Source organism: Salmo trutta, chromosome 31, assembly GCF_901001165.1.
Source record: "Salmo trutta chromosome 31, fSalTru1.1, whole genome shotgun sequence".
Classification (NCBI taxonomy): Eukaryota; Metazoa; Chordata; class Actinopteri; order Salmoniformes; family Salmonidae; genus Salmo; species Salmo trutta.
Window position 1 is genome coordinate 33,398,969 of NC_042987.1, and position 27,897 is coordinate 33,426,865.

The following is a 27,897-nucleotide window of genomic DNA, read 5'->3' on the forward strand; positions in this document are numbered from 1 at the left end:
ATGAGATAGAATGACACACTGAGTGTAGACAACATTCAGGACACCTGCTCTTTCCATAACTGACCAAGTGAATCCAGGCGAAAGCTACGATCCCTGATTTATATCACTTGTTAAATCGACTTCAATCAGTGTAGATGAAGGGGAGGAGACAGGTTAAAGAAGAATTTTTAAGCCTTGAGACATTTGTGTGTGTGCTATTCAGAGAGGGAATAGGCAAGACAGAAATTGAAGTGACTTTGAACAGGATATGGTAGCAGGTGCCAGGCGCACTGGATTGTGTCAAGAACTGCAACGCTACTGGGTTTTTCATGCTCAACAGTTTCCCGTGTGTATCAAGAATGGTCCACCACCCAAAGGACATCCAGCCAACTTGACACAGCTGTGAGAAGCATTGGAGCCAACATGGGCCAGCATCCCTGTGGTGGGGGGGGGGGGGGGGGGGGGTTCCTCCTTGATCATTTACAGATAGACAACACTGCTTTCATTTTGGCCAATAAAGTTCGTTTGGATAGATTCTGTTCATATTTGGCCACACAGTTGAAAAAGCAAAAATAATGACATGTTTGTGAGTACCAAGAGAGCCAAGGAATCACAATACGTAATTCAATGAATTAATTCACTGAATAGTATGTGAATGTGACACTTTAAAAGTGGAAATTTACATGAAAAACTAAAATAACTAATAAAGTAAGAATGGTGACGTGGCATTTCTCAACACAAGCCAATCAATAGTAATGTCAGTCTGCCCTCTGCTGGCTTATTGGTTGACTGACATGGGAGTGATTCCTATCTGTACAGACCAGTGTCTACAATGTAGAGTTACATGGGTAGGTACAGTGTAACTGCCCATTGCTACGTAATACTTACTCTGCTGGCTGTTTATATATTTAATTGCATAATGAAATTCTCATCAGATTAAACTATAACACATGATGAAATAATAAGGAATGTAAACAATGTTGAATGATTTCTGTGACATGAGTTTGGTCTGTATGGCAAAGTTTTTCACTTACAGCACAATAACCGTTTAAGGCTTGTGGCGGAAACAAAATAAATAGATCGTAAATATCGTTACAGATATCAAAATGTCAGTGAGGAAGAATTCTATTGTTCCAGGAAGACTTTGTCAAACCTTTTTTGTACCAGGGACTTAAAAGCTATGGTCTCTTTCGTGTCAGGGATCAGCAAGCTATGGTCTTTTCTCCTCAGGAACCGCTTACATTAAAGAGCACTGTAGAACTGACCAAATTAGAGTCTCAGGGACCGCCAGCAAACAGTTGAGAGACACTGATATAGCCTTGAGATAGTGTGATCTTCTGTCTGTGAGTGTGGAATTATCCGTTTGAGTGGGTCCGTCAGTAAGTATTCACCTGTCAAAGAAAAATGAAGTACAAACAGACAGACACGAGAGGGAGGTATATTTGGTTTGTCTGTCATTAACTTTTTCTCCCACTTTACATGGTAACATACTCAGATTCAACAAAACGGGTACTTTTTTCCTTTGTTGTGTAATCAATGATTAAACAAATAAAACACAACAAAAACTTCAGTCGAGAGCTGATCTTTGTGCACTTTTGTAGTGACGCATAAAGCCAGAGCCAAGTGATCATGGAGAACCAGGTATCTATTAGACTTGACATTTTCAGTCACCCTACATGGGACCACAAAGACACTCAGTATTTCAGCATTCTGGAGAACACCAAATAATCTTTCATGTGCAGTGATGCACACTCACAGATAAACAGTTTAAATTTAGGACTAAGCCCAGTTTAAATTTCGAACTAGTCCAACACCGTATGTGCTGGAACCAACTATCGTAGTCATGCCAGTTTAATCCACAAATTTGTACTACTGCAATCAAGGTTGCTTGTTTCTCGATTACCTTAGTTCATATTTCTTTCAACATGAGACAGGTGTTTTCTATGTTTTATTAGTATACAGGGGAAGCCAATAAGACAACATTGTTTATCTAAATTGATTTAGCAGAGATGCTCTCTCTTTCCCCCTCGGTCTGTCCTTCATAATCCTTCTCTATCTAGTCCAGAGAAGTGGTTGGTCTGTCCTTCATAATCCTTCTCTATCTAGTCCAGAGAAGTGGTTGGTCTGTCCTTTATAATCCTTCTCTATCTAGTCCAGAGAAGTGGTTGGTCTGTCCTTTATAATCCTTCTCTATCTAGTCCAGAGAAGTGGTTGGTCTGTCCTTTATAATCCTTCTCTATCTAGTCCAGAGAAGTGGTTGGTCTGTCCTTTATAATCCTTCTCGATCTAGTCCAGAGAAGTGGTTGGTCTGTCCTTTATAATCCTTCTCGATCTAGTCCAGAGAAGTGGTTGGTCTGTGAAAAAAGCATGTGCTTGTCCAGGTTATCACTGACAATGATGTACAGCGATTTTATCACAGAAAATGTCATTTTGTTAACATACTGTACTGTTTATGCCTCTGCTTGACAAGAAAAACAAGCACCTCGCAGAGCAGAGAAATTCTAATAGTCTTGTCCGTATACAAAGACCCCCGACTAAAATGACAGACCTGTCAGTCGGTGTACTACTATCATAGTGAACCCCCTCAGAGGGTTCATGTAAGGTTTTTCAGCAGAGCATCTTACTACCTACCTCATTCACTCTAACACACACACACACACACACACACACACACACACACACACACACACACACACACACACACACACACACACACACACACTTGACATTGACAAAAAAAATAGGCCCCCCCAAAAAATGATAAGTGTAAAAAGTAATGAATGGAAATAAAGTAAGTATATTGTTGCTGCAACTAAAAGTAGCTGTGAATGGTAGTTGTTGGCAGTGTGCGGAATTTCAAATCTCCTTGTCCAGGATGGTTTTGACATTGGCAAACACCTGAAACAGAGGGAGAGAAAGAGATGCATTGGAGAAAACCAGATTCATGTTTGTGTTTTTGTACATGTGCAATCGCCTGGGCAGAAGTGTGTGATTGCCCTCCGGAGGGTCCAAGGGAACAGAGAGACAACCAATAGGGAAAGAAACAGCTCAGATTGAGGGAATTCATACTGAATTGTAAGATCATAGTGAATGAGTGTATACTACTGAGTGTGTACTACGGAGTGTGTACTACTGAGTGTGTTCCAAATGCCCATAATGTGTGACTGCAATGACGCAGTGCTGAATACTCCTATTGCTTACCTTGTCCACACCGCACGAGGCATCCACAGTGCGCACCTTGCCCTGTTTCTCATACAGTGAGATGACGGGGCGTGGATCCTTCAGGGGAGGAAATTCAATCAATCCTTATCCCAGTCTGCTGTTCCCACACGCTTCAAGAGGACCACCATTGTTCTTGTTCCCAGGAAAGCTAAGGTAACTGAGCTAAATGACTACCGCCCCGTAGCACTCACTTCCGTCATCATGAAGTGGTTTGAGAGACTAGTCAAGGGCCATAATCACCTCCACCCTACCTGACACCCTAGACCCACTCCAATTTGCTTACCGACCCAATAGGTCCACAGACGACGCAATCGCAATCACACTGCCCTACCCCATCTGAACAAGAAGAATACCTATGTAAGAATGCTGTTCATCGACTACAGCTCAGCATTTAACACCATAGTACCCTCCAAACTCGTCATTAAGCTCGAGACCCTGGGTCTCGACCCCGCCCTGTGCAACTGGGTCCTGGACTTCCTGACGGGCCGCCCCCAGGGGGTGAGGGTAGGTAACAACATCTCCACCCCGCTGATCCTCAACACTGGGGCCCCACAAGGGTGCGTTCTCAGCCCTCTCCTGTACTCCCTGTTCACCCACGACTGCGTGGCCATGCACGCCTCCAACTCAATCATCAAGTTTGCAGACGACACTACAGTGGTAAGCTTGATTACCAACAACGACGAGACGGCCTACAGGGAGGAGGTGAGGACCCTCGGAGTGTGGTGTCGGGAAAATAACCTCACACTCAATGTCAACAAAACAAAAGAGATGATCGTGGACTTCAGAAAACAGCAGAGGGAGCAGCCCCCTATCTACAGTGATGGGACAGTAGTGGAGAGTTTTAAGTTCCTCGGCGTACACATCACGGACAAACTGAAATGGTCCACCCACACAGACAGCGTGGTGAAGAAGGCGCAGCAGCGCCTCTTCAACCTCAGGAGGCTGAAGAAATTCGGCTTGTCACCAAAAACACTCACAAACATTTACAGATACACAATCGAGAGCATCCTGTCGGGCTGTATCACCGCCTGGTACGGCAGCTGCTCCGCCCACAACCGTAAGGCTCTCCAGAGGGTAGTGACGTCTGCACAACGCATCACCGGGGGCAACCTACCTGCCCTCCAGGACACCTACACCACCCGATGTCCCTTGAAGGCCAAAAAGATCATCAAGGACAACAGCCACCTGAGCCACTGCCTGTTCACCCCGCTAACATCCAGAAGGCGATGTCAGTACAGGTGCATCAAAGCTGGGACTGAGAGACTGAAAAACAGCTTCTATCTCAAGGCCATCAGACTGTTAAACAGCCATCACTAACAGAGGCTGCTGCCAACATACTGACTAAACTCTTTAATAACTTTAATAATCACTTTAATAATGGAACATTTGATGTAATAAATGTATCTATCACTAGCCACTTTAAACAATGCCACTTTATATAATGTTTACATACCCTACATTACTCATCTCATATGTATATACTGTACTCTATACCATCTACTGCATCTTGCCTATGCCATTCGGCCATCACGCATTCATATATTTGTATGTACATATTCTTATTCATTCCTTTACACTTGTGTGTATAAGGTAGTTGTTGTGAAATTGTTAGATTACTTGCTAGATATTACTGCATGGTCGGAACTAGAGGCACAAGCATTTCGCTACACTCGCATTAACATTTGCTAACCATGTGTATGTGACCAATACAATTTGATTTGATTGTTTGGGCGCTACCTTTTCTCCAGGCTCGCTCTGTTGTCATCGGTGAGCCCGCTGCTCTTCCCTCTTTCTATACATCTGTTGATACAGACCTGTAGACAAACAAAAACAGAGCTCTCAGGATAAAGATTACACTGTCAGCCAAGCAATAAAGACATTCACACTCGGAGGCAAGTTTCAGAAATAAAAGTCGTACTCCAAATGTGTCATATGTGATATGTTGCCCCTCCCTGTTCGTCCCCTCCCCTTCCTCTTGGAGATCCTTGCCCCCAAAGCCGTATTATTACCTCATTGCTAAAGTCGAAGAAAAGCACAAATTTGACATCAGCCTCCCCATCCATGATGGTGGTCCACCCCTGGAGGTTTTCCTCATTTCGGGGGAAGCCGTCGATGAGGAAGTGGATCTTCTTCTCGTCTAACTTCCTGGTCTCCTCCATGGCCTGAGGACAAAGGAAATTGAAAGTTAAAGGGATATTCTTCTCCAAATCGAAGTCAGACATTTTTATATCTGAAACGTATTTATTACACACCACCTGTAGACCTCACTGGGTGAACTATCCCTTTAAGGGTGAAGCAAGGATTAATTCAGCCTATGGAGCAATGACAGAGACTATTTCAGTACTCAGACCAAAATGACTGTATAGTGCTACTCCATATTACCTAAGCTAATACTAATGTTAACTGCCAGCTTACTGAACGTCAACAGTTAACACAAACCCTGTAGTCATAGGTACCTGGAGTTGGGGCATACCTTCTTGAGTAATTTAATGGTGATCTCGAAGGGGACTATCTTGCCATCCTTAATGTGGTTATCGATGAGCTGTCCGAACTCTGAGCCTTCTCGGCTCTGTTCAGGCCTCAGCAGGTCTCTGGCAGACAGATGAGTGTAACCGTAGTTCTGGGAAAAGCACAAAGGGTTAATGCCAGCCTTAACCAAAACAACACAGTGCACTCCTCTAATAACAATAATTACTGATTCAACCGCTTACGGAGAACAATGGGACATGTGTGTACTTGTATTGTAATAGGAATGTCCAGGTGAACACAAAGGAGAGACTCGTTGGTAAAGTCAATCTACAGGGAGACACCGTCCAACCAACACAGAAGCAGAGAAAATGTCTAAATGGCCTCTTCTGAGCAGGCCCTTACATCCAAATCAGACAGCACCAAATGTTCTGTAAACACCTGCCTCTTGGAGACAGGCCCTTACATCCAAATCAGACAGCACCAAATGTTCTGTAAACACCTGCCTCTTGGAAACAGGCCCTTACATCCAAATCAGACAGCACCAAATGTTCTGTAAACACCTGCCTCTTGGAGACAGGCCCTTACATCCAAATCAGACAGCACCAAATGTTCTGTAAACACCCGCCTCTTGGAGACAGGCCCTTACGTCCAAATCAGACAGCACCAAATGTTCTGTAAACACCCGCCTCTTGGAGACAGGCCCTTACATCCAAATCAGACAGCACCAAATGTTCTGTAAACACCTGCCTCTTGGAGACAGGCCCTTATGTCCAAATCAGACAGCACCAAATGTTCTGTAAACACCTGCCTCTTGGAGACAGGCCCTTATGTCCAAATCAGACAACACCAAATGTTCTGTAAACACCTGCCTCTTGGAGACAGGCCCTTACGTCCAAATCAGACAGCACCAAATGTTCTGTAAACACCTGCCTCTTGGAGACAGGCCCTTACGTCCAAATCAGACAGCACCAAATGTTCTGTAAACACCCGCCTCTTGGAGACAGGCCCTTACATCCAAATCAGACAGCACCAAATGTTCTGTAAACACCTGCCTCTTGGAGACAGGCCCTTATGTCCAAATCAGACAGCACCAAATGTTCTGTAAACACCTGCCTCTTGGAGACAGGCCCTTATGTCCAAATCAGACAGCACCAAATGTTCTGTAAACACCTGCCTCTTGGAGACAGGCCCTTACGTCCAAATCAGACAGCACCAAATGTTCTGTAAACACCTGCCTCTTGGAGACAGGCCCTTATGTCCAAATCAGACAGCACCAAATGTTCTGTAAACACCTGCCTCTTGGAGACAGGCCCTTATGTCCAAATCAGACAACACCAAATGTTCTGTAAACACCTGCCTCTTGGAGACAGGCCCTTACGTCCAAATCAGACAGCACCAAATGTTCTGTAAACACCTGCCTCTTGGAGACAGGCCCTTACGTCCAAATCAGACAGCACCAAATGTTCTGTAAACACCCGCCTCTTGGAAACAGGCCCTTATATACTAATCAGACAGCACCAAATGTTCTGTAAACACCTGCCTCTTGGAGACAGGCCCTTACATCCAAATCAGACAGCACCAAATGTTCTGTAAACACCTGCCTCTTGGAAACAGGCCCTTATATACTAATCAGACAGCACCAAATGTTCTGTAAACACCTGCCTCTTGGAAACAGGCCCTTATATACTAATCAGACAGCACCAAATGTTCTGTAAACACCGGCGTCTTGAAGACAGGCATTTACACTACCAGTCAAAAGTTTTAGAACGCCTACTCATTCATGGGTTTTTCTTTATTTTTTACAAATTTCTACATCGTAGAATAATAGTGAAGACATCTAAACTATAAAATAACACATATGGAATCATGTAGTAACCAAAAAGTGTTAAACAAATCTAAATATATTTTATATTTGAGATTCTTCAAAATAGCCACCCTTTAATGAGAAAAACCCTTGAATGAGTAACGTTAGCTTCTGTAAACACCAGAACATTTGGTGAACATTTGGTGCTGTCTGATTAGCATATACACTACCGATCAAAAGTTTTACAACAGCTAACGTTACTCATTCAAGGGTTTTTCTCATTAAAGGCTTGTAGGAAGTCAAAACTAAAGGCAATGCTGTCAGCTGCTACAGAATCACACAGTGTTCACAGAATGTCAACACAATACAACAGTGCATAATCAGTGTTCTCTGTCCTTATACATTCCGTTTGGCGTCACCCACTATCAACAGATATGAGAATAATCCATAACATTCAGCGTCAAGCCAAGTGACCATCAACACACACCTTCAGTGTCACAAACACTAGAAATCATGTGTATTACAGAAAGGACAAATATATTCAAATTCTGTTGATCACTCAAATCTAAATAGGAACTTTAGTCACCTTAAATCTCCCCGATACGTCCTTCCTAACAATTTAGCTAGCCTAATTTGTTAAGGAATCAATTGGGTTATGAGAATGAAATTGTCCGGGAGTAATGTAGATCCTTTAAAAGGAGTGCAATAGTAACAATGTCCTAAGCAGAGAATAAATATAAAGGAGTCACGTGGTATATGCCTAGATGGTTATTGTTCAACAGTGAGTTGCTGTGCTCCATTGACACTGAAAGCAGGGGAGGGGTTTAGGGAGAGACGAGTCAGCATCACTAGTGCCCTTTAACTCTTATTGTGCTGAATGAATGGACACTACGCGTGGGTTGGTGTTATTTCATGCTGGAACAGGATGCTTGCTCAAACTCATTTGGCCACAGCCCTAAATTATGAATACAGGGCAGGGATTGACATTAAGGTCTTAAAGACACGTCAGGAATACTTTTAGGTTGCCAAAAGATTATGATCACATGCCCGAAAATTTTAAGAAGCTAGTTTCACCTACACACAGGGGAGAAACCAGAAAGATCTGACTAATGGATTTATTTGCATTTTGGCTGCTATCAGGAGAGAAAAATGAATTGCCAGCTCAATGGGACATCCACAGAGAAGGCTCAACTTGCACAACTGCTCAGGTCACTTGCCCGGGGCAATAGGACAACCCTTAATGCCAATCCCTGATATGTCAAAACACACATCCAAGTAGTTGGCAAATACATGAAACAACTTGTCACAGAAGAAAGCCATAGGAGGCCTGCTGAATATCAGTAGTAGACACTAAATCTTTGCTCGAGTTTATCTATTGACGCAAAACACCACCCAGACAGACATCTGCCTTGATTTCTCATGCCTCCCTGTTCAAGGGCCCCATTGGTTGGAGGGGTAGAGCAGGTGATTAAAAAAAAGACCTTTACATGAAGTGAATTGCACGACAGCTGAACATGATTAAGATGTACACTACACATCCGCATGACGTCAGTAGCCGTGCATAGGCTACTCTGTATGTAGTTAGAAGCCGACCACCATAAACACATTCCATCCGGTTCCATCCGTTTCTCAACAGTAAGACATGAAAACACTAGCTACTGATTAGAATAGAAGTCATGTCTGTTTTACATAACAAGCTAGCTAGCCTCTGTCTGTCGTTGGTGAACTATAGCCCACGTTGAATTCCTGAGGGGTAAACTGCAAAACAGAATCAATGAGTTAGCCAGCTAAATAACTTTTTATTTTTAAGAAAGATAAGCTACAAATGAACATGTTCTAATTGATACAAAAACCCCAAAACAATAGATTGTGATTATTTCTGGTTGTTTATCGAAGTTATAGTACCTGGCGAACTGATTAATAGCAGCTACCATACCCCTCTCTCAGGTAGAACCTTTATCCATAGCTAGTTTGCTAGTTGAAAGTGTAATGATGGAAAAAATATATATAATTATTATTCATAGTTATTTAGCTAGTGTGGTGCTGGCATAGTTATACTGGTAAGTGCTCCTTCTTCTATATGTGGCTATGCTAACATACATTGATACATTTAGCTGGTCTCCACTCGACAGAAGTTGCCACGACCCCCTCAAATCTATTAGTGGTTTCTTTTCCTAACACAATTCAACGCCCTGTCAAATGATCACGGTCCTTTTCATGGCTCTTTCTCGCCGTCTCACCGAGCACGAACACGACCTGCGTCTTCTTCATGTCGACCAACGCTCCGCACCTTCGCAGATAAACTACTCAATAAACGGGAAAGTCATACACCGAAAACAACAACCGATCAGGGAGTCGGCAGGACAGGTTGAAAGAGCTGTTTATGAACGTCAGTGGGAAGTCCGCAAAAGCCAACACCACTTCCCACTGTTGACGATGCCAACCAATGGCAGCACAGGAGGGTCCCCGGGGTGTTAACCACGACTATATGATGTCTACGCAGGGGTCTGGAGACGCCTCTCCCTCACTGGTTGTCGCTGTCTCCTCCCAGCATCAGCACCTAGCCCAACTGAACAGCGACCGACCGAGACTAAATGATGCTCTACCAAGCGAGGGAGTTGGACGGATGATGGTTCATCGGTCGACGGAGATAGAAATGGATGATTCGTGTCACCAACACATTTAAGGGATAACTGAGCGGCTGGGTATCACACGAAGTCCCGGGCACGTTTGTGCAGCTCTGGCTGCTTTCTCTCATCATTCATAATGCACCATTCATGATGCGAGCTTCCCTCATCCTTGATCTCAAGAATGGCAAGAAGAAAACATTGAAATAGCCTAGCGTTATTGGCTCGACACACGCGCTGTTTCATTGATTCATATAGACTATTAGTCTATAACTAGCCTACTGTCATCGGGTTTGGGTAGCATATGAGCCAAAGTCTTCTTGTTGTGCCGACCAAGACAATCTTCTTTGAGGGCGCAGTACCAAAAGCAGGGCTATGCAAGCCATCCTAACAAAGGCACCCCAACACCCTCATTGACTCGCCTGCTGTCCCGTCGCCACTGACATGACAACGCCGAGCAGAAAGAGCAGGATCAAAGGGCACCGACCTGCAGCCGGACGCGTGGACTCGAAAAGGAAGAGGGCGACGGACTCGAAGCGAGGAAGCAGCAGCCCGAGGGATGTCCAATTGCAGTATCTGGGGATAAGCACCAAGGGCAGTGCGGCACTCAACAGTCATATCGGGGGAAGGTGGTGGGGGAGCGGATCAGTGTACCTTCCCCCACTCTTCGCTTCTACCTTGTCCTTAACGGTCCATTTTCCTGGCGCGAAAAAAAATGCTTGAAAACAAACTGCAGTATTGATTTGATTTCGAATGTTGGCTCTGTGTTTATATTCAAAATGATTAATCTATTTCGTTTTCTTAAGCCATTTGACTGCATCAGTGATGGGCAATTAAAATATTAATCTTGATTTACAAGCTCGCTGGAATCCGAGAGGGGACTGATGTACATACTGGTCAGGTATCATCTCCTCCCTCAGTCTCTTGTTCTGCTTACTCTGCTACTTGCCAGCACCATGGGCTGTATCCAGAGCATCGCCTGCAAGCCGCGCATTAGAAGGGAGAACATTGTAGTCTACGAGGTATCGGCCTCCATTGACCAGTGCCCAACGGTGATAGAGGAGAACTCGCCTATAGTGCTGCGTTATAAGACACCATATTTCAGGGCCTCCGCCGGGATCGTAATGCCTCCGGTGCCCCGCAATGAGACCTGGGTGGTGGGTTGGATCCAGGCTTGTACTCAAATGGAGTTCTACAATACTTATGGTGACATTGGCATGTAAGTTCTGAGCTGTCACCATCAGTAATCATTCAATCTGACTGACTCTGACTCTTTCTCACTCTCACTCACTCTCTCACTCTCTCTCTCTCTCTCTCTCACTCTCTCTCTCTCTCTCTCTCTCACAGACACACAATAGGCTTTAGTTCAGTGTGCTAATGTCTTGAGTCACTTGGCCAGACGATCCAGGTTTGGTACCCAGTCTGTCACATAATGTGAGCTGTTCTGTCTATATGTCATGCGTTGGATGAGTGAAATTCTAGCTATTGTACATTTCCTAGGCTACTATTAACATAGTCCATTAAGCGAGGCTATTGTAATGTATCATTATCATAAACTGTTGTACTGTTTTGTAGCCTGATATGATATAATAATATAATATTTTTGTTCACTACCAAAGGTCCAGCTGGGAGTTACCGGAGCTCCGCGAGGGCCGGGTCAAGGCCATCAGCGACTCGGACGGGGTCAGCTACCCCTGGTACGGCAACACCACCGAGACAGTCACCCTCACGGGCCCCACGTCCAAGCCGTCGCGCCTCACGGTCAGCATGAACGACAACTTCTACCCCAGTGTGACCTGGGCAGTGCCCATCAGCAACAGCAACACAGCCATGCTGTCACACATCACCCGAGACCAGAGCTTCATCACCTGGCTGGTTGCCATCAACTCTGTCACCAAGGTACTGTCGGCTTCAGAACATGGACTTCCTTGAACTGCTCTGTTTAGTTTTTGTTTCATTATCTTAAAAGGTATAGTTCACTTCAAAGTCAAAGTTTGTCCGTCGTTTCCCAACCTCTAAAGTGGTCTAATCTCGAGATAAATCCACATCCCACACAATCAGTTGTATGGATCCAACAATACGTTCCTCAATGCGTGGGAATGATTAGCACCATCTAATTACTTTGATCAACCCAACAAATGGTGTGTAATGTGGACTCATCCCAACATCCCTTTGAGTTCTGAAAACCTCTGACAAACACATTTTGGACTGAACCAAGCCTTTAAATTAGTGTTTTCTATGGTGTTCCTGGAGTACCCCCAGGACTGTTCATTTCTGTCCTAGCCCAGTGCAGCCTTGGGCCGGGGGTAGTCAATGTAGGCTACATATTGGGAAACACTTCTCTATGTGCTAACTGTAAAGCTCTTTGGGCTGCAGCGTATTACATGACCGTAGCTATACAAGACTCAGTGCAGGCTGCTGATGGGAGAACGGCTCATAATAATGGCCTGAACGGGGCAAATGGAATGGCATCAGACACCTGGAAACCATGTTTGATGTATTTGAAACCATTCCACTGATGCCGCTCCAGTCATTACCACAAGCCCGTTCTCCCGAATTAAGGCGCCACCAACCTCCTGTGATGCAAGTTAACTTTTACGAATATACTTTTTTCACTTCCCAGGAGCGCATTGTGCTGCAGACGGTGCGGTGGCGGATGCGGGTGGACATTGCCGTGGACCCTGACATGCCCCTTGGCTCCAGGGCCTCCCTAGTGGGCCGTCCTCACCAGGAGCAGCCCCACATCCTCAACTATCAGGAGCCAATCCTCTCCAACGCCCTGGGACGACCCAATGCCAACGACGCCCAAGTGCTGATGTGGAGGCCCCGCAGAGGGGCACCCCTAGTTGTCATACCGCCCAAATAAGGTCGAAAAGACTGAGAAAGAGAGATGTGATTGGTTCACGGTAATGAGGAAGTGTGGCCCATCGCAAAGCAGGGAAATTATGAGTTATCTTGCCAAGATGTCAGCTCTTCACTCATACCTACTACTGTCAGGGTTCAATGGATGATAAGAAATAGTGAAAAACTGTAGGTATTTTCTCTGGACTGGACTGCATTGGAATTGGCACAGCGGAAATCTACAGAGCTAGACTGGTTTCAGGTGCAGGCTCAACACTGCATCAGCGTTTGATTAAGTAGGACTGTTTTTGGACGGCCAGAGTCCTGAATTAGAGTTGTATCCATTGGACAGAGCTATCGAAGTTTCGTTGAGGTGGACTGAACACAGAACTGCATCCTACTGTAGATCTTATTGCATGAGAAAGAAAACGTTCTTTGACTGGAATAAGAATACCATTTTATATAAGCTCATCACATTAAGGATATTGAATGGAACTTCTAACATTGGCCATGAAATCCTGCAAGCTGGAAAATCTCCTCAGTGCCAATTATGGATATAACAGCCTTTAACGCTCATACAACATTTTAAGAACACATCGTTAGATTTAATTATGAGTCAAATCATATTATATAAATCTTCTGTTAGTTTAAGATCAATCAGATTGTATTAAGAACACCGACTTGGCATAAAGTTCTACAAAGAAATGGGCTGATTGTAGTCTTATTGAAATACGCCATGTTTATCCATTCACATAGAAACATAGAACATGGACAGGTTAAAGGTGTGGGTTTTCTGGTGTCAGTTGAGTATCTACACATACAAACATGAATGTCCAAGTCTAAGTCCAACCCTTGCCCCTACCCATATTGCTTATCTTTACAATCCTTTCCGATTTACTCAAAAGTGTCTTGGGTGAAGGGATAGGGGTTTATTTGGGATTGGGCCATAGTCCCACAGTACACTATTAAGGCAGTAGTCTGGGCTGGTATTGAGTTTATTCAGAGGGGTCCCTGTCATATTACACAATGTCACATGATTCATGCTCCATCTATGCTGCTCACCAGGTTCAGTCCACACCTTCCCATCTTTCTGCCCATTTCTCTCCCTCTCATCACTCCATCGTTCTCTCTCCTCTCTACATGTCACAATCCCTGAATTTCTCTCCACTCCAAGACTATGCAAACACAGAGGGACTGTTGAGTGAGATAAAAAGTACCAGTCAAAAGTTTAGACACACTTAATCATGCAAGGGTTTTTCTTTATTTTTACTATTTTCCACATTGTAGAATAATAGTGAAGACATCAAAACTATGAAATAACAGATATGGAATCATGTAGTAACCAAGAAAGTGTTAAACAAATCAAAATATATTTGAGATTCTTTGAAGTAGCCACCCTTAGCCTTGATGACAGCTTTGCACACTCTTGGCATTCTCTCAACCAGCTTCACCTCGAAGGCTTTTCCAACACTCTTGAAGGATTTACCACATATGCTGAGCACTTGTTGGCTGCTTTTCCTTCACTCTGCAAACCAACTCATCCCAAACCATCTCAATTGGGTTGAGGTCGGGTGATTGTGGAGGCCAGGTCATCTGATGCAGCACTCCATTACTCTCCATATTGGTCAAATAGCCCTTACCCAGCCTGGAGGTGTGTAAGGGGTCCTTGTCCTGTTGAAAAACAAATTATAGTCCCACTAAGCACAAACCAGATGGGATGGCATATCACTGCTGAATTCTGTGGTAGTCATGCTGGTTAAGTATGCCTTGAATTCTAAATAAATCACAGAGAGTATCACCAGCAAAGCACCCCCACACCATCACACCTCCTCCTCCATGCTTCACGGTGGGAACCACACATGCAGAGATCATCCGTTCACCTACTCTGCGTCTCACAAAGACACAGCGGTTGGAACCAAAAATCTCAAATTTGGACTCATCAGACCAAAAGACAGATTTTCACCGATCTAATGTCCACTGCTCGTGTTTCTTGGCCCAAGCAAGTCTCTTCTTCTTATTGGTGTCCTTTAGTAGTGGCTTTTTTGCAGCAATTTGACCACGAAGGCTTGATTTACGCAGTCTCCTCTGAACATTTGATGTTGAGATGTGTCTGTTACTCTGGGTCTTCCTTTCCTGTGGCGGTCCTCATGAGAGCCAGTTTCATCATAGCGCCTGATGGTTTTTGTGACTGCACTTGAATAAACTTTCAAAGTTCTTGATATTTTCCGTATTGACTGACCTTCATGTCTTAAAGTAATGATGGACTGTCATTTCTCTTTGCTTATTTGAGTTGTTCTTGCCATAATATGGACTTGGTATTTTGCCAAATAGGGCTATCTTCTGTATACCCCCCTACCTTGTCACAACACAACTGATTGGCTTAAACGCATTAAGGAAAGAAATTCCACAAATTAACTTTTAACATGGCACACCTGTTAATTGAAATGCATTCCAGGTGACTACCTCATGAAGCTGGTTGAGAGAATGCCAAGATAATGCAAAGCTGTCATCAAGGCAAAGGGTGGCTACTTTGAAGAATATAAAATATATTTTGATTTGTATCACACTTTTTTACTAACTACATGATTCCATATGTGTTATTTCATAGTTTTGATGTCTTCACTATTATTCTACAATGTAGAAAATAGTAAAATAAAGAAAAACCCTTGAATGAGTAGGTGTGTCCAAACTTTTGACTGGTACTGTAGGTGGATAAATGATTAGGAAACACAGGGTGGAGGTATTTTTCACAATGATGGCTTTCGTCATTTCCCCAAAATGGCTGCCGTTCATTGATTAAACTGAATCTTTTCCAGCCACATTCACAATTGTCATTCTTGGGTAAGATGGAAGCTATTTCCATGTTAGATACTCAAAGAAATTAAAATAGATTATATATGAACACAGCTTATGCACCTCTGACTAGGCACCAAACATATTCAGTGATCTGTTGTTATAGAGACTGTTTTGGTTTGTCTAAACTCGACACCATAGGAAGCAGGAACCAGGGTCGCCTTCATTAGGGCACAACGTAGCAGGATGCTTTGCAACACAAAAATTCGGGCAGTCACACCCTGTCTTTAGCCTGTTTTGTTCCGTTTGGTGCCCGATATGACCCAGTTGTTGTGAAACATCAGACAATTTATTACCTCTTTGCTCATCAATAAATCCTGCTTTGTGATTTCATACCTAGATGAAACAACACACATATACATACGTACGTACGTATGTATAATAATAATAAAATAAATCTTGTAAACTAACACCACCTAATCTAACTATAGGGAGTGCCTCTGAGCTGAATCAATATTGGAGTGTGTATATACACTCGCATATGTGCCTTCAGGAAGTATTCATAACCCTTGACTTATTCCTCATACGTACGTACGTATATGTGTGTTGTTTCATCTAGGCAGGCATACATACATACATACATACATACATACATACATACATACATACATACATACATACATACATACATACATACATACATACATACATACATACATACATACATACATACATACATACATACATACATACATACATACATACATACATACATACATACATACATACATACATACATACATACATACATACATACATACATACATACATACATACATACATACATACATACATACATACATACATACATACATACATACATACATACATACATACATACATACATACATACATACATACATACATACATACATACATACATACATACATACATACATACATACATACATACATACATACATACATACATACATACATACATACATACATACATACAGGCTTTTTCAATACAAAACATCTGTTTAGACCCATATTTCACATTTGATCACTAATTATTAATTTCTGTTGTTGCATGAAAGGCAATTTTTGCATACAAACATCAGCAACTGGATGTGCAATTCTTTGGATCTGAATGTCCGGAAATGATCAGCAAGTTCAAAGCATTCCTTCCTTTAATCCTTTTCCTCCTTGTCCCCAATAAAAAGACATCCAGCATCTTTAGTCATTCGTCTCAACCCCTCCCCTCTGCAGTAAATGTGCTATGGCCCAACACTCCCACTAGGTAGAGCTGGCACTCAAAAACAAATGAGGAGGGGCTTTGTAACATGTGAGGCATTCAATTCATTTGAATGCCCTTGGTCTTATTGACCGTCAGTACCCCAAAATACATTCATACTACAAACTGTCTTTCCCCTACTCCCTTATTCCCCAAATACATAAATACATGATAAAATATATACAAATCAAATATTTATCTCAAACTAACGTTGTCAGTGAATTATTGGATTCATAAATACATTTTTGTTGATACCTGTAACGTCCCTGTTTTCCCATGATTCCAATGTTTTGGTGAGTTTGGCTCCATGATCACCCCTGAGATGAAAGATCAAAGGTGAGCATAACCCTTCATAGGTATCGTAACAGCTTCAGCTCCATGAATGGGCCTGTAAGGGTGTGTGTGTGTGTGTGTGTGTGTGTGTTAACTGTGAAGAATTCACATTCATGAGCCTGTTCGAGTCAAACTTGATGGAGTCACTATGGTGAGAGCATTGTACCATTTTTAGCCCCATGCAACATAAATCACTTTGAATTTCAATAAAAAGCTTAGTAAATGCTAAATAGTCATTGTCGGATGTTGCCCTCCATCTTGATTGGACAAACAAAACCCAGTCTGTGTTGGCGGTCTCAGTCATTCCGTTTCAGGCGACTCCTATCTATTGTGTGCGCTAAACATCGCAGGGCTACTTCTGTCTACACTCTTTATCCAGAAGTTGTGCTCCTCCTGAGTAAGTGAACCTCGTCCTCCTCAGCAACCTATTCCTCTCTCCATCTTGCCCTCTTTCCCTGTGTGTCTCTTCTTTGGGGTTCAAGGGCTGTGGTGGTGGGTCTCCAATCTAGACTCTGCTATGGCTGGTGGTGGGTCTCCAGTCTAGACTCTGCTATGGCTGGTGGTGGGTCTCCAGTCTAGACTCTGCTATGGCTGGTGGTGGGTCTCCAGTCTAGACTCTGCTATGGCTGGTGGTGGGTCTCCAGTCTAGACTCTGCTATGGCTGGTGGTGGGTCTCCAGTCTAGACTCTGCTATGGCTGGTGGTGGGTCTCCAGTCTAGACTCTGCTATGGCTGGTGGTGGGTCTCCAGTCTAGACTCTGCTATGGCTGGTGGTGGGTCTCCAGTCTAGACTCTGCTATGGCTGGTGGTGGGTCTCCAGTCTAGACTCTGCTGTGGCTGGTGGTGGGTCTCCAGTCTAGACTCTGCTGTGGCTGGTGGCAGGCCTCAGCCTCATAGCCATACAGGAAGGTGGCAGCAATGACCAGCACTGCTCCTAGGAAGAACACACTAGGGAGAGAGAGACAGAGAGAGACAGAGAGAGACAGAGAGAGACAGAGAGAGACAGAGAGAGAGAGAGAGAGAGAAAGATCAGAGGTTGTTAAGAGTTATAGACAGAACATTTATATTCAATTCTCATATTAATTCAGCTCTCTTTTCGTATTCCCTTCTGTATTTTATCAGGAAATCTGTTGAGATTAAGAACCTTTTATCCAAAATGGACCTGGCCAGATGATTTATCAAAGTGTGTGTGTGTGTGTGCGTATGTGTACCTGGTGGGGTTGAAGTCCTCCAAACAGAAGTAGGATATGAGTGTTGACAGGATGATGGAGAGTGAGGTGGAAAACCCCTTCAGGATGTTGTCTGCATACTTAATGACTGCTGCTATGACCAACCCGCCCAGAGCCTGGAAACACAAGCAACACAGAGAGGACATGGATTTAACCCTTTACTGCAGTGGGCTAAATCAGTGTTTCTTGGTAGCCTTAAACAAATCTACTTTGAAACAAAAGTATACACCTCACACACAGGGGGGTACACCTCATTTTTGAACGTTGCTATGGACACAGCCAAACAATTGAAGTGCAGAGTGAGGGTGGCAAACTTGTCAGAGTAAATTATTTGAAGGAGTCAATTTATAGAGTATACAACTCAAGTATACAAGTGCAGGTGTAATTTTATATTTATTTAATTCAAGTTCGCTAATGCTAGTTAGACCTACTAGTAGTTCTGTTGTGATAATAACGCTAGCTAGACCTACTAGTAGTTCTGTTGTGATAATAACGTTAGCTAGACCTACTAGTAGTTCTGTTGTGATAATAACGTTAGCTAGACCTACTAGTAGTTCTGTTGTGATAATAACGCTAGCTAGACCTACTAGTAGTTCTGTTGTGATAATAACGTTAGCTAGACCTACTAGTAGTTCTGTTGTGATAATAATTCTAGCTAGACCTACTAGTAGTTCTGTTGTGATAATAACGCTAGCTAGACCTACTAGTAGTTCTGTTGTGATAATAATGTTAGCTAGACCTACTAGTAGTTCTGTTGTGATAATAATGTTAGCTAGACCTACTAGTAGTTCTGTTGTGATAATAACGTTAGCTAGACCTACTAATAGTTCTGTTGTGATAATAACGTTAGCTAGACCTACTAGTAGTTCTGTTGTGATAATAACGTTAGCTAGACCTACTAGTAGTTCTGTTGTGATAATAACGTTAGCTAGACCTACTAGTAGTTCTGTTGTGATAATAACGTTAGTTAGACCTACTAGTAGTTCTGTTGTGATAATAACGTTAGCTAGACCTACTAGTAGTTCTGTTGTGATAATAACGTTAGCTAGACCTACTAGTAGTTCTGTTGTGATAATAACGCTAGCTAGACCTACTAGTAGTTCTGTTGTGATAATAACGCTAGCTAGACCTACTAGTAGTTCTGTTGTGATAATAACGCTAGCTAGACCTACTAGTAGTTCTGTTGTGATAATAACGCTAGCTAGACCTACTAGTAGTTCTGTTGTGATAATAACGCTAGCTAGACCTACTAGTAGTTCTGTTGTGATAACAACGTTAGCTAGACCTACTAGTAGTTCTGTTGTGATAATAACGCTAGCTAGACCTACTAGTAGTTCTGTTGTGATAATAACGTTAGCTAGACCTACTAGTAGTTCTGTTGTGATAATAACGTTAGCTAGACCTACTAGTAGTTCTGTTGTGATAATAACGTTAGCTAGACCTACTAGTAGTTCTGTTGTGATAATAACGCTAGCTAGACCTACTAGTAGTTCTGTTGTGATAATAACGCTAGCTAGACCTACTAGTAGTTCTGTTGTGATAATAACGCTAGCTAGACCTACTAGTAGTTCTGTTGTGATAATAACGCTAGCTAGACCTACTAGTAGTTCTGTTGTGATAATAATGCTAGCTAGACCTACTAGTAGTTCTGTTGTGATAATAACGCTAGCTAGACCTACTAGTAGTTCTGTTGTGATAATAACGCTAGCTAGACCTACTAGTAGTTCTGTTGTGATAATAACGTTAGCTAGACCTACTAGTAGTTCTGTTGTGATAATAACGTTAGCTAGACCTACTAGTAGTTCTGTTGTGATAATAACGTTAGCTAGACCTACTAGTAGTTCTGTTGTGATAATAACGTTAGCTAGACCTACTAGTAGTTCTGTTGTGATAATAACGTTAGCTAGACCTACTAGTAGTTCTGTTGTGATAATAACGTTAGCTAGACCTACTAGTAGTTCTGTTGTGATAATAACGTTAGCTAGACCTACTAGTAGTTCTGTTGTGATAATAACGCTAGCTAGACCTACTAGTAGTTCTGTTGTGATAATAATGCTAGCTAGACCTACTAGTAGTTCTGTTGTGATAATAATGCTAGCTAGACCTACTAGTAGTTCTGTTGTGATAATAACGTTAGTTAAACCTACTAATAGGCTAGTTCTGTTGTGATAATAACGTTAGCTAGACCTACTAGTAGTTCTGTTGTGATAATAACGTTAGTTACACCTACTAGTAGTTCTGTTGTGATAATAACGTTAGTTAGACCTACTAGTAGGCTAGTTCTGTTGTGATAATAACGTTAGTTAGACCTACTAGTAGTCTAGTTCTGTTGAGATAATAACGTTAGTTAGACCTATTGGTAGTTCTGTTGTGATAATAACATTAGTTAGACCTACTAGTAGTCTAGTTCTGTTGAGATAATAACGTTAGTTAGACCTACTAGTAGTTCTGTTGTGATAATAATGTTAGTTACACCTACTAGTAGTTCTGTTGAGATAATAATGTTAGTTACACCTACTAGTAGTTCTGTTGAGATAATAATGTTAGACCTACTAGTAGTTCTGTTGAGATAATAACGTTAGTTAGACCTACTAGTAGGCTAGTTCTGTTGTGATAATAACGTTAGTTAGACCTACTAGTAGTTCTGTTGAGATAATAACGTTAGTTAGACCTACTAGTAGGCTAGTTCTGTTGTGATAATAACGTTAGTTAGACCTACTAGTAGGCTAGTTCTGTTGAGATAATAACGTTAGTTAGACCTACTAGTAGTTCTGTTGTGATAATAACGTTAGTTAGACCTACTAGTAGGTTAGTTCTGTTGAGATAATAACGTTAGCTAGACCTACTAGTAGTTCTGTTGTGATAATAACGTTAGCTAGACCTACTAGTAGTTCTGTTGTGATAATAACGTTAGTTAGACCTACTAGTAGGTTAGTTCTGTTGAGATAATAACGTTAGCTAGACCTACTAGTAGTTCTGTTGTGATAATAACGTTAGCTAGACCTACTAGTAGTTCTGTTGTGATAATAACGTTAGTTAGACCTACTAGTAGTTCTGTTGTGATAATAACGTTAGTTAGACCTACTAGTAGTTCTGTTGTGATAATAACGTTAGTTGTGTTGTGGTAGAGGTTAACTCAGGCCCGGGCCATCCACCAAGCAAATAAGTCTAACAATAACTAGAATGATAAACTATAGGCAACATAACTATAACATTTTGGTGAGCATCCACACTAGAGGAAAGTTTACCATTTATCGTTCTACAGTCCTACACCTGTCAATCAACTGATTAAAGCATCCTACTGCAGGCTGCCTAGTAATAAGGTGGTGACACATGACTATTCATGAGTAATGTTCCCACATTTATTTCGGCACTGAGCAAATGTAGGGTCTGCTGAATGCAAACTTGAACGATGTGAAAATTCTGTGCAACTTTTGGTGCACGCTTACTGTGAACACTGAGGCTGTAGCCGCTTTAAGTTACAGTTATAACAGTGGCCAAGTAGGCCTCTGTGGCAATTTTATCATAATGTAGGACTACCAGAGTGACCTACCATCAAAAACAATGGAGAAAATGCATCCCATAACATTTTAACATGGAAATAGATGTTCTATTTTTCAGCATACAGTAGCAGCCAATTTGTGGTGTTCAATGTCGGCCTACATTCCGTGAGACTTTTGGAAAAAATATGCAGGGTTTGACATTGTCACACCCTGACCTGAGAGAGTCGTTTTTCTCTGTTTGGTTAGGTCAGGGTGTGACATGGGGTGGGCATTCTATGTGTTGTACGTCTATGTTGTTTTTTCTTTATTGGCCGAGTATGGTTTCCAATCAGAGGCAGCTGTCATTTGTTGTCTCTGATTGGGAATCATACTTAGGCAGCCTTTTCCCCACCTGTGTTTGTGGTTTATTATTATTTCTGCGTGTACACGCCACAGTTGCATTACGTTTCTTGCTGTTTACCTGTTTATTGTTTTGGTTCGGTTTTCTTCAAATAAAGATGTGGAATTACCGGCACGCTGCGCCTTGGCTCATATATGACAGGGAATTTGAAGAAAGAGAACATGACAGACATTAACTTGTTTATCCACTTGTCCTTCAGACAAGGTGACTAACAATGTGATGTTTTGATGCAAGAAATCACTTTACAAAATGAAATTCATTATTATTTCCATACCATTATTACAGAGAATCAGGCAAATAATGCCTATTGGCTACTTAAATTATTCAAGCCTGTTTCAAAATACAACACTGCCCCTTTAAGACAGATTTATTTTTTCTTTACCTGACTCACTTTTCAAAGATGGCTAGAAATGCACACATTTTGTGCTCCTGTAGGAAGCAGCCACTCCCCCATTGCTGACTGGAAATGAGCAATAACTGGGCTAATAACTCACTTACTAGCAACAAATATGAACAAATGTGCACACATGACTACATGCAGTTCTTGCTCTGATCTCAAAACATGTGCATCTACTCGCAACCACTCATGCGGTAAACACAGTCCAGTTCAAAGAAAATGGCACAGATCCATAAATGGCAATGGTCTATTTGGCTCTGATTGGTTTTGCTGCACTGGTCTGTAGAGTAGGGGCTGAGTAGTTAGTTTCAATGCAATAGAATCCTACTCCAGTGCGTTGTGTCTACAAGAAAATCATGTGCACAGTTTGTTATGTTTCGGGATGTTTCAGTGAAAGTGGCTAACATTGGCAATTCCCACAGTAGATTGAAACGTTGACAGTGTTAACTAAAGTGGAAAGCTGTGAAGTTCAATCTCATGCTTCTCTGCACAGGCTAATATTTCTTCTGTGTGTGCACCTGCACAGTTTAGAGGGAACATTGTTTATGAGGTCTCTAATGCACAGATAGGCTACTGGTTCAGAGTGACCATTCAGTGTTTTCATGGTGTTTTCATTGTCATAGTGACCACTGCAGATAATAGGCTACTTCAATGTACAGTTGAAGTCGGAAGTTTACCTACACTTAGGTTGGAGTCATTAAAACTCCTTTTTCAACCACTCCACAAATTTCTTGTTAACAAACTATAGTTTTGGCAAGTCGGTTAGGACATCTACTTTGTGCATGACACAAGTAATTTTTCCAACAATTGTTTACAGACAGATTATTTCACTTATAATTCACTGTACCACAATTCCAGTGGGTCAGAAGTTTATATACACTAAGTTGACTGTGCCTTTAAACAGCTTGGAAAATTCCATAAAATTATGGCATGGCTTTAGAAGCTTCTGATAGGCTAATTGACATCATTTGAGTCAATTGGAGGTATATCTGTGGATGTATTTCAAGGCCTACCTTCAAACTCAGTGCCTCTTTGCTTGACATCATGGGAAAATCAAAAGAAATCAGCCAAGACCTCAGAAAAGAAACGTAGACCTCCACAAGTCTGGTTCATCCTTGGGAGCAATTTCCAAACCTCTGAAGGTTCCACGTTCATCTGTACAAACAATAGTACGCAAGTATAAACACCATGGGACCACGCAGCCGTCACACCGCTCAGGGCAGGAGACACGTTCGGTCTCATAGAGATGAACGTACTTTGGTGCAAAAAGTGCAAATCAATCCCAGAACAACAGCAAAGGACCTTGTGAAGATGCTAGAGGAAACAGGTAGGATCTATATCCATAGTAAAACGAGTCCTATATCTGTCACGTCTGCTCCCGCTCTTCCCTTCCTCTGGCGCTTGAGGGCGCCAGATTACCCTGCATTACACGCTCCTGCCATCCATTACTCACACCTGCCCTCCCTCACTTGCATCAGCGATATTGGACTCACCTGGACTCATTCATCACCAGTTTATTTCCTCCCCTATAATTGTCAGTTCCCTAGCTCTGTACCCTGCTGCTGCATTGATTGTTTTTGTCTTTGTATTTGTTTCTGACGCTGTTCCTGTCTCGTCTATGTCAGTTGTTTATTAAATGTTTACTCCCCGTACCTGCTTTGTCTCTCCAGCGTCATTCCGCGTGACAATATCGACATAACCTGAAAGGCCACTCAGCAAGGAAGAAGACACTTCTCCAAAACCGCCATAAAAAAAGCCAGACAGTTTGGAACTGCACATGGGGACAAAGATCATACTTTTTGGAGAAATGTCCTCTGGTCTGATGAAACAAAAATAGAACTGTTTGGCTATAATGACCATCATTATGTTTGGAGGAAAAAGGGGGAGGCTTGCAAGCCGAAGAACACCATCCCAACCGTGAAGCATGGGGGTGGCAGCATCATATTGTGGGGGTGCTTTGCTGCAGGAGGGACTGGTGTACTTCACAAAATAGATGGCATCATGAAGGATGGAAAATTATGTGGATATATTGAAGCAACATCTCAAGACATCAGTCAGGAAGTTAAAGCTTGGTCGCAAATGGGTCTTCCAAATGGACAATGACCCCAAGCATACTTCCAAAGTTGTGGCAAAATGGCTTAAGGACAACAAAGTCAAGGTATTGGAGTGGCCATCACAAAGCCCTGACCTCAATCCTATAGAACATTTCTGGGCAGAACTGAAAAAGTGTGTGCAAGCAAGGAGGCCTACAAACCCGACTCAGTTACACCAGCTCTGTCAGGAGGAATGGGCCAAAATTCACCCAACTTTTTGTGGGAAGCTTGTGGAAGGCTATCCAAAATGTTTGACCCAAGTTAAACAAGTGAAAGGCAATGCTACCAAATACTAATTGAGTGTATGTAAACTTCTGACCCACTGGGAATGTGATGAAAGAAATACAAGCTGAAATAAATCATTCTCTCTACTATTATTCTGACATTTCACATTCTTAAATAAAGTGGTGATCCTAACTGACCTAAGACAGGGAATTTTACCAGGATTAAATGTCAGGAATTGTGAAAAACTGAGTTTAAATGTATTTGGCTGAGGTGTATGTAAACTTACGACTTCATCTGTACATGTAGGCCTAATGAAAAATAATATAGTAACTCTAATTTAAATGTAGTGATTCAACATCAAACGCCATTTAGTCTGCTCATATTTTACAGCATGTCATTGCCTCATTGTTCAAGTGGTTTGCAAGTGATTTCCATTTTTCTAATGGTTGTCAATTCCTTTGTGTCTTCTTTTGCACTGTCCTCATCTCTACATGTCCTGTGCAACTATTTGCAATGCATCAGTGCAACAATGTTATCATAACCGGCCATAAGTGATCACACCAATGCACTTTCCCTCCTCAACTTTCCCTGCCATGCATGTTCTATGCTGTAGGCCTGTTTAACATTCAGCAACTAGCAAGAGCAAGCCTGATTCTTTCCCCCGAATAGGCTATTAGGCCTAGTATAAAAATAGCTTTGGTAGCTTATAGCGTTCCCTGGGAATTTCACAAGGAATTGCCTATTTTGGAGAGGCTTGCAGCCTATAGCCTGTTGCGCATGGGAACAGCTGGATAAGAGAGGCTAGTGACGTGTAGCCAAAGTAAGAAGCTAAATATTAGCTAGATATTAGGCCATTCACTAGCTAAATATTAGCTAGATATTAGGCCATTCACTAGCTAAATATTAGCTAGATATTAGGCCATTCACTAGCTAAATATTAGCTAGATATTAGGCCATTCACTAGCTAAATATTAGGCCATTCACTAGCTAAACATTAGCTAGATATTAGGCCATTCACTAGCTAAACATTAGCTAGATATTAGGCCATTCACTAGCTAAACATTAGCTAGATATTAGGCCATTCACTAGCTAAACATTAGCTAGATATTAGGCCATTCACTAGCTAAATATTAGCTAGATATTAGGCCATTCACTAGCTAAATATTAAGACTATAGGTTAAATATTTACCTATCAACGTGCAAGAAAAATAAATGAACATATAAAACGGCAGATCTGTAGTCAGTTCCCACAGGTTGCGCTCTGTGGTCCCCGGGCATGCAAAGCTCCACTAATGATTAGTCCTTAGCCTACGTTTTTAGACAATAAAAGTACTATACCTGGGCTACAACAACACATTTACATTACATTTAAGTCATTTAGCAGACGCTCTTATCCAGAGCGACTTACAAATGTGCAATGAGGAATCAATTATTGTTATTAAGTGAATATGCAAGTATTGTCCATAGTCTGTAAACTGCAGTGATGTAGGCTAATTTGAATAACAGCTCACATGTCCTGTTTTGTTTCAGGCCAAAATAACTGCACAGGCCTACAGTCTAAGGCTGCTTATACAGCCATTTGGATCAGTGTGTGTCTATATTCAACAGTTTAGATGGTTCTGAAAGGTACATTAGCAGGCCACTCATAAGGTGTAGGCCTATTTTGTCATGATGTAACCCGGTGTTAATCTAGGCCTACTATAAGAGAATATGGGCTTCTCCTTTCCAACTTCCCGCCCGTAAATGCTGTAGCCTATTCTACATTCAGCAAGCAAGAGCAAGCATGCATCTCCCCTCCAATAGGATATTAGTAGACTAAAGAAAATAAGTCGAAATACGTGTCCAACAACATTTTGTAGTCTCTTTTCCTGGGACTCCACAAGATTTAAGAGGAATAGCCGTGGCAGCGGGGAGGCCAAGTGTGTAATTGCGCAACAGAACAATAAAGACAACATGTAGCCTATAGCCTAAGTTAGAAGCGTATATTATACCATTATTCATAAGCTCAATGTTAGTGTCACGACTTCTGCCGAAGTCGATGCCCCTCCTTGCTCGAGTGGTGCTCGGCGGTCGATGTCACCGGTCTTCTAGCCATCACTGATCAGTTTTTCATTTTCCAATGGTCTTGTCTTGTCTTCCTACACACCTGTTTCCAATCCCATTAATTACATGTTGTGTATTTAACCCTCTGTTTCCCCTCATGTCCTTGTTGATGATTGTTTTGTGATGTTATGTTACGTGTGTATTTGTATCGGTGTGCGACGGGTATATGTTACCCATTGTTATTTTGTACTTTGGTTTTGAGTTTGTTTTTTTCAATAAATACTCCAGATTAACCAATTTGGTTTCTCCTGCGCCTGACTTCCCTGCCACCTACATACACGATTGACAGTTAGGATTAATACTGCACTGAATACATCCAGTCAAAGGAAAAAAAGTTTGTAATATAAAGAAATCAAAGGTAGCCTACACTACACTCAAAGTTCTTTGAAGAACCTTAGGGTTCTCGGCACTGAAAATGGCCCCCAAAAGGTTATTCCAAGAACCCCATAGGAGGTGGGGTTCATCAAGGAACCTCCTTAGTTGGTGGGGTTCTTGCAGGAACCTAACAGCCCAACTGAAACATTTGGATTTGAATTTGAAAGGACAGCAGGTACAGGCACTTAACTGAAAAATGTAAATATTT

The 27,897-nt window shown here is 42.1% G+C and overlaps 3 protein-coding genes across 6 annotated transcripts in view; 1 reads left to right on the top strand and 2 right to left on the bottom strand.

Annotated features, from left to right (window-relative positions):
- Positions 1–3,160: 3,160 nt before the first annotated feature.
- LOC115170042 (UMP-CMP kinase-like) lies at positions 3,161–9,884 on the bottom strand. Its single transcript, XM_029726276.1, has 5 exons — positions 9,715–9,884; positions 5,675–5,821; positions 5,211–5,363; positions 4,939–5,015; positions 3,161–3,258 (listed from the first exon to the last, which is right to left on the bottom strand). Exons 3-5 carry the CDS (start codon positions 5,358–5,360, stop codon positions 3,177–3,179), a joined length of 309 nt encoding a protein of 102 aa, XP_029582136.1. The 5' UTR covers positions 5,361–5,363; positions 5,675–5,821; positions 9,715–9,884; the 3' UTR covers positions 3,161–3,176.
- A 4-nt stretch (positions 9,885–9,888) lies between these two features.
- LOC115170041 (protein FAM78B) lies at positions 9,889–13,644 on the top strand. Its single transcript, XM_029726275.1, has 3 exons — positions 9,889–11,320; positions 11,721–12,000; positions 12,725–13,644. The coding sequence occupies exons 1-3, from the start codon at positions 10,986–10,988 to the stop codon at positions 12,965–12,967; spliced, it is 858 nt and encodes a 285-aa protein (XP_029582135.1). The 5' UTR covers positions 9,889–10,985; the 3' UTR covers positions 12,968–13,644.
- A 3,266-nt stretch (positions 13,645–16,910) lies between these two features.
- LOC115170043 (UDP-N-acetylglucosamine transporter-like) overlaps positions 16,911–27,897 on the bottom strand; it is a 40,010-nt gene continuing 29,023 nt past the window's right edge. For all 4 annotated transcript variants that reach the window (XM_029726281.1, XM_029726280.1, XM_029726277.1 and 1 more), the window contains 2 exons: positions 18,576–18,709; positions 16,911–18,312 (listed from right to left, as the gene is read on the bottom strand). In XM_029726281.1, coding sequence (XP_029582141.1) covers positions 18,186–18,312; positions 18,576–18,709 — 261 coding nt within the window. In that variant the 3' untranslated portion in view covers positions 16,911–18,185. The remainder of the gene's footprint in view (positions 18,313–18,575; positions 18,710–27,897) is intronic.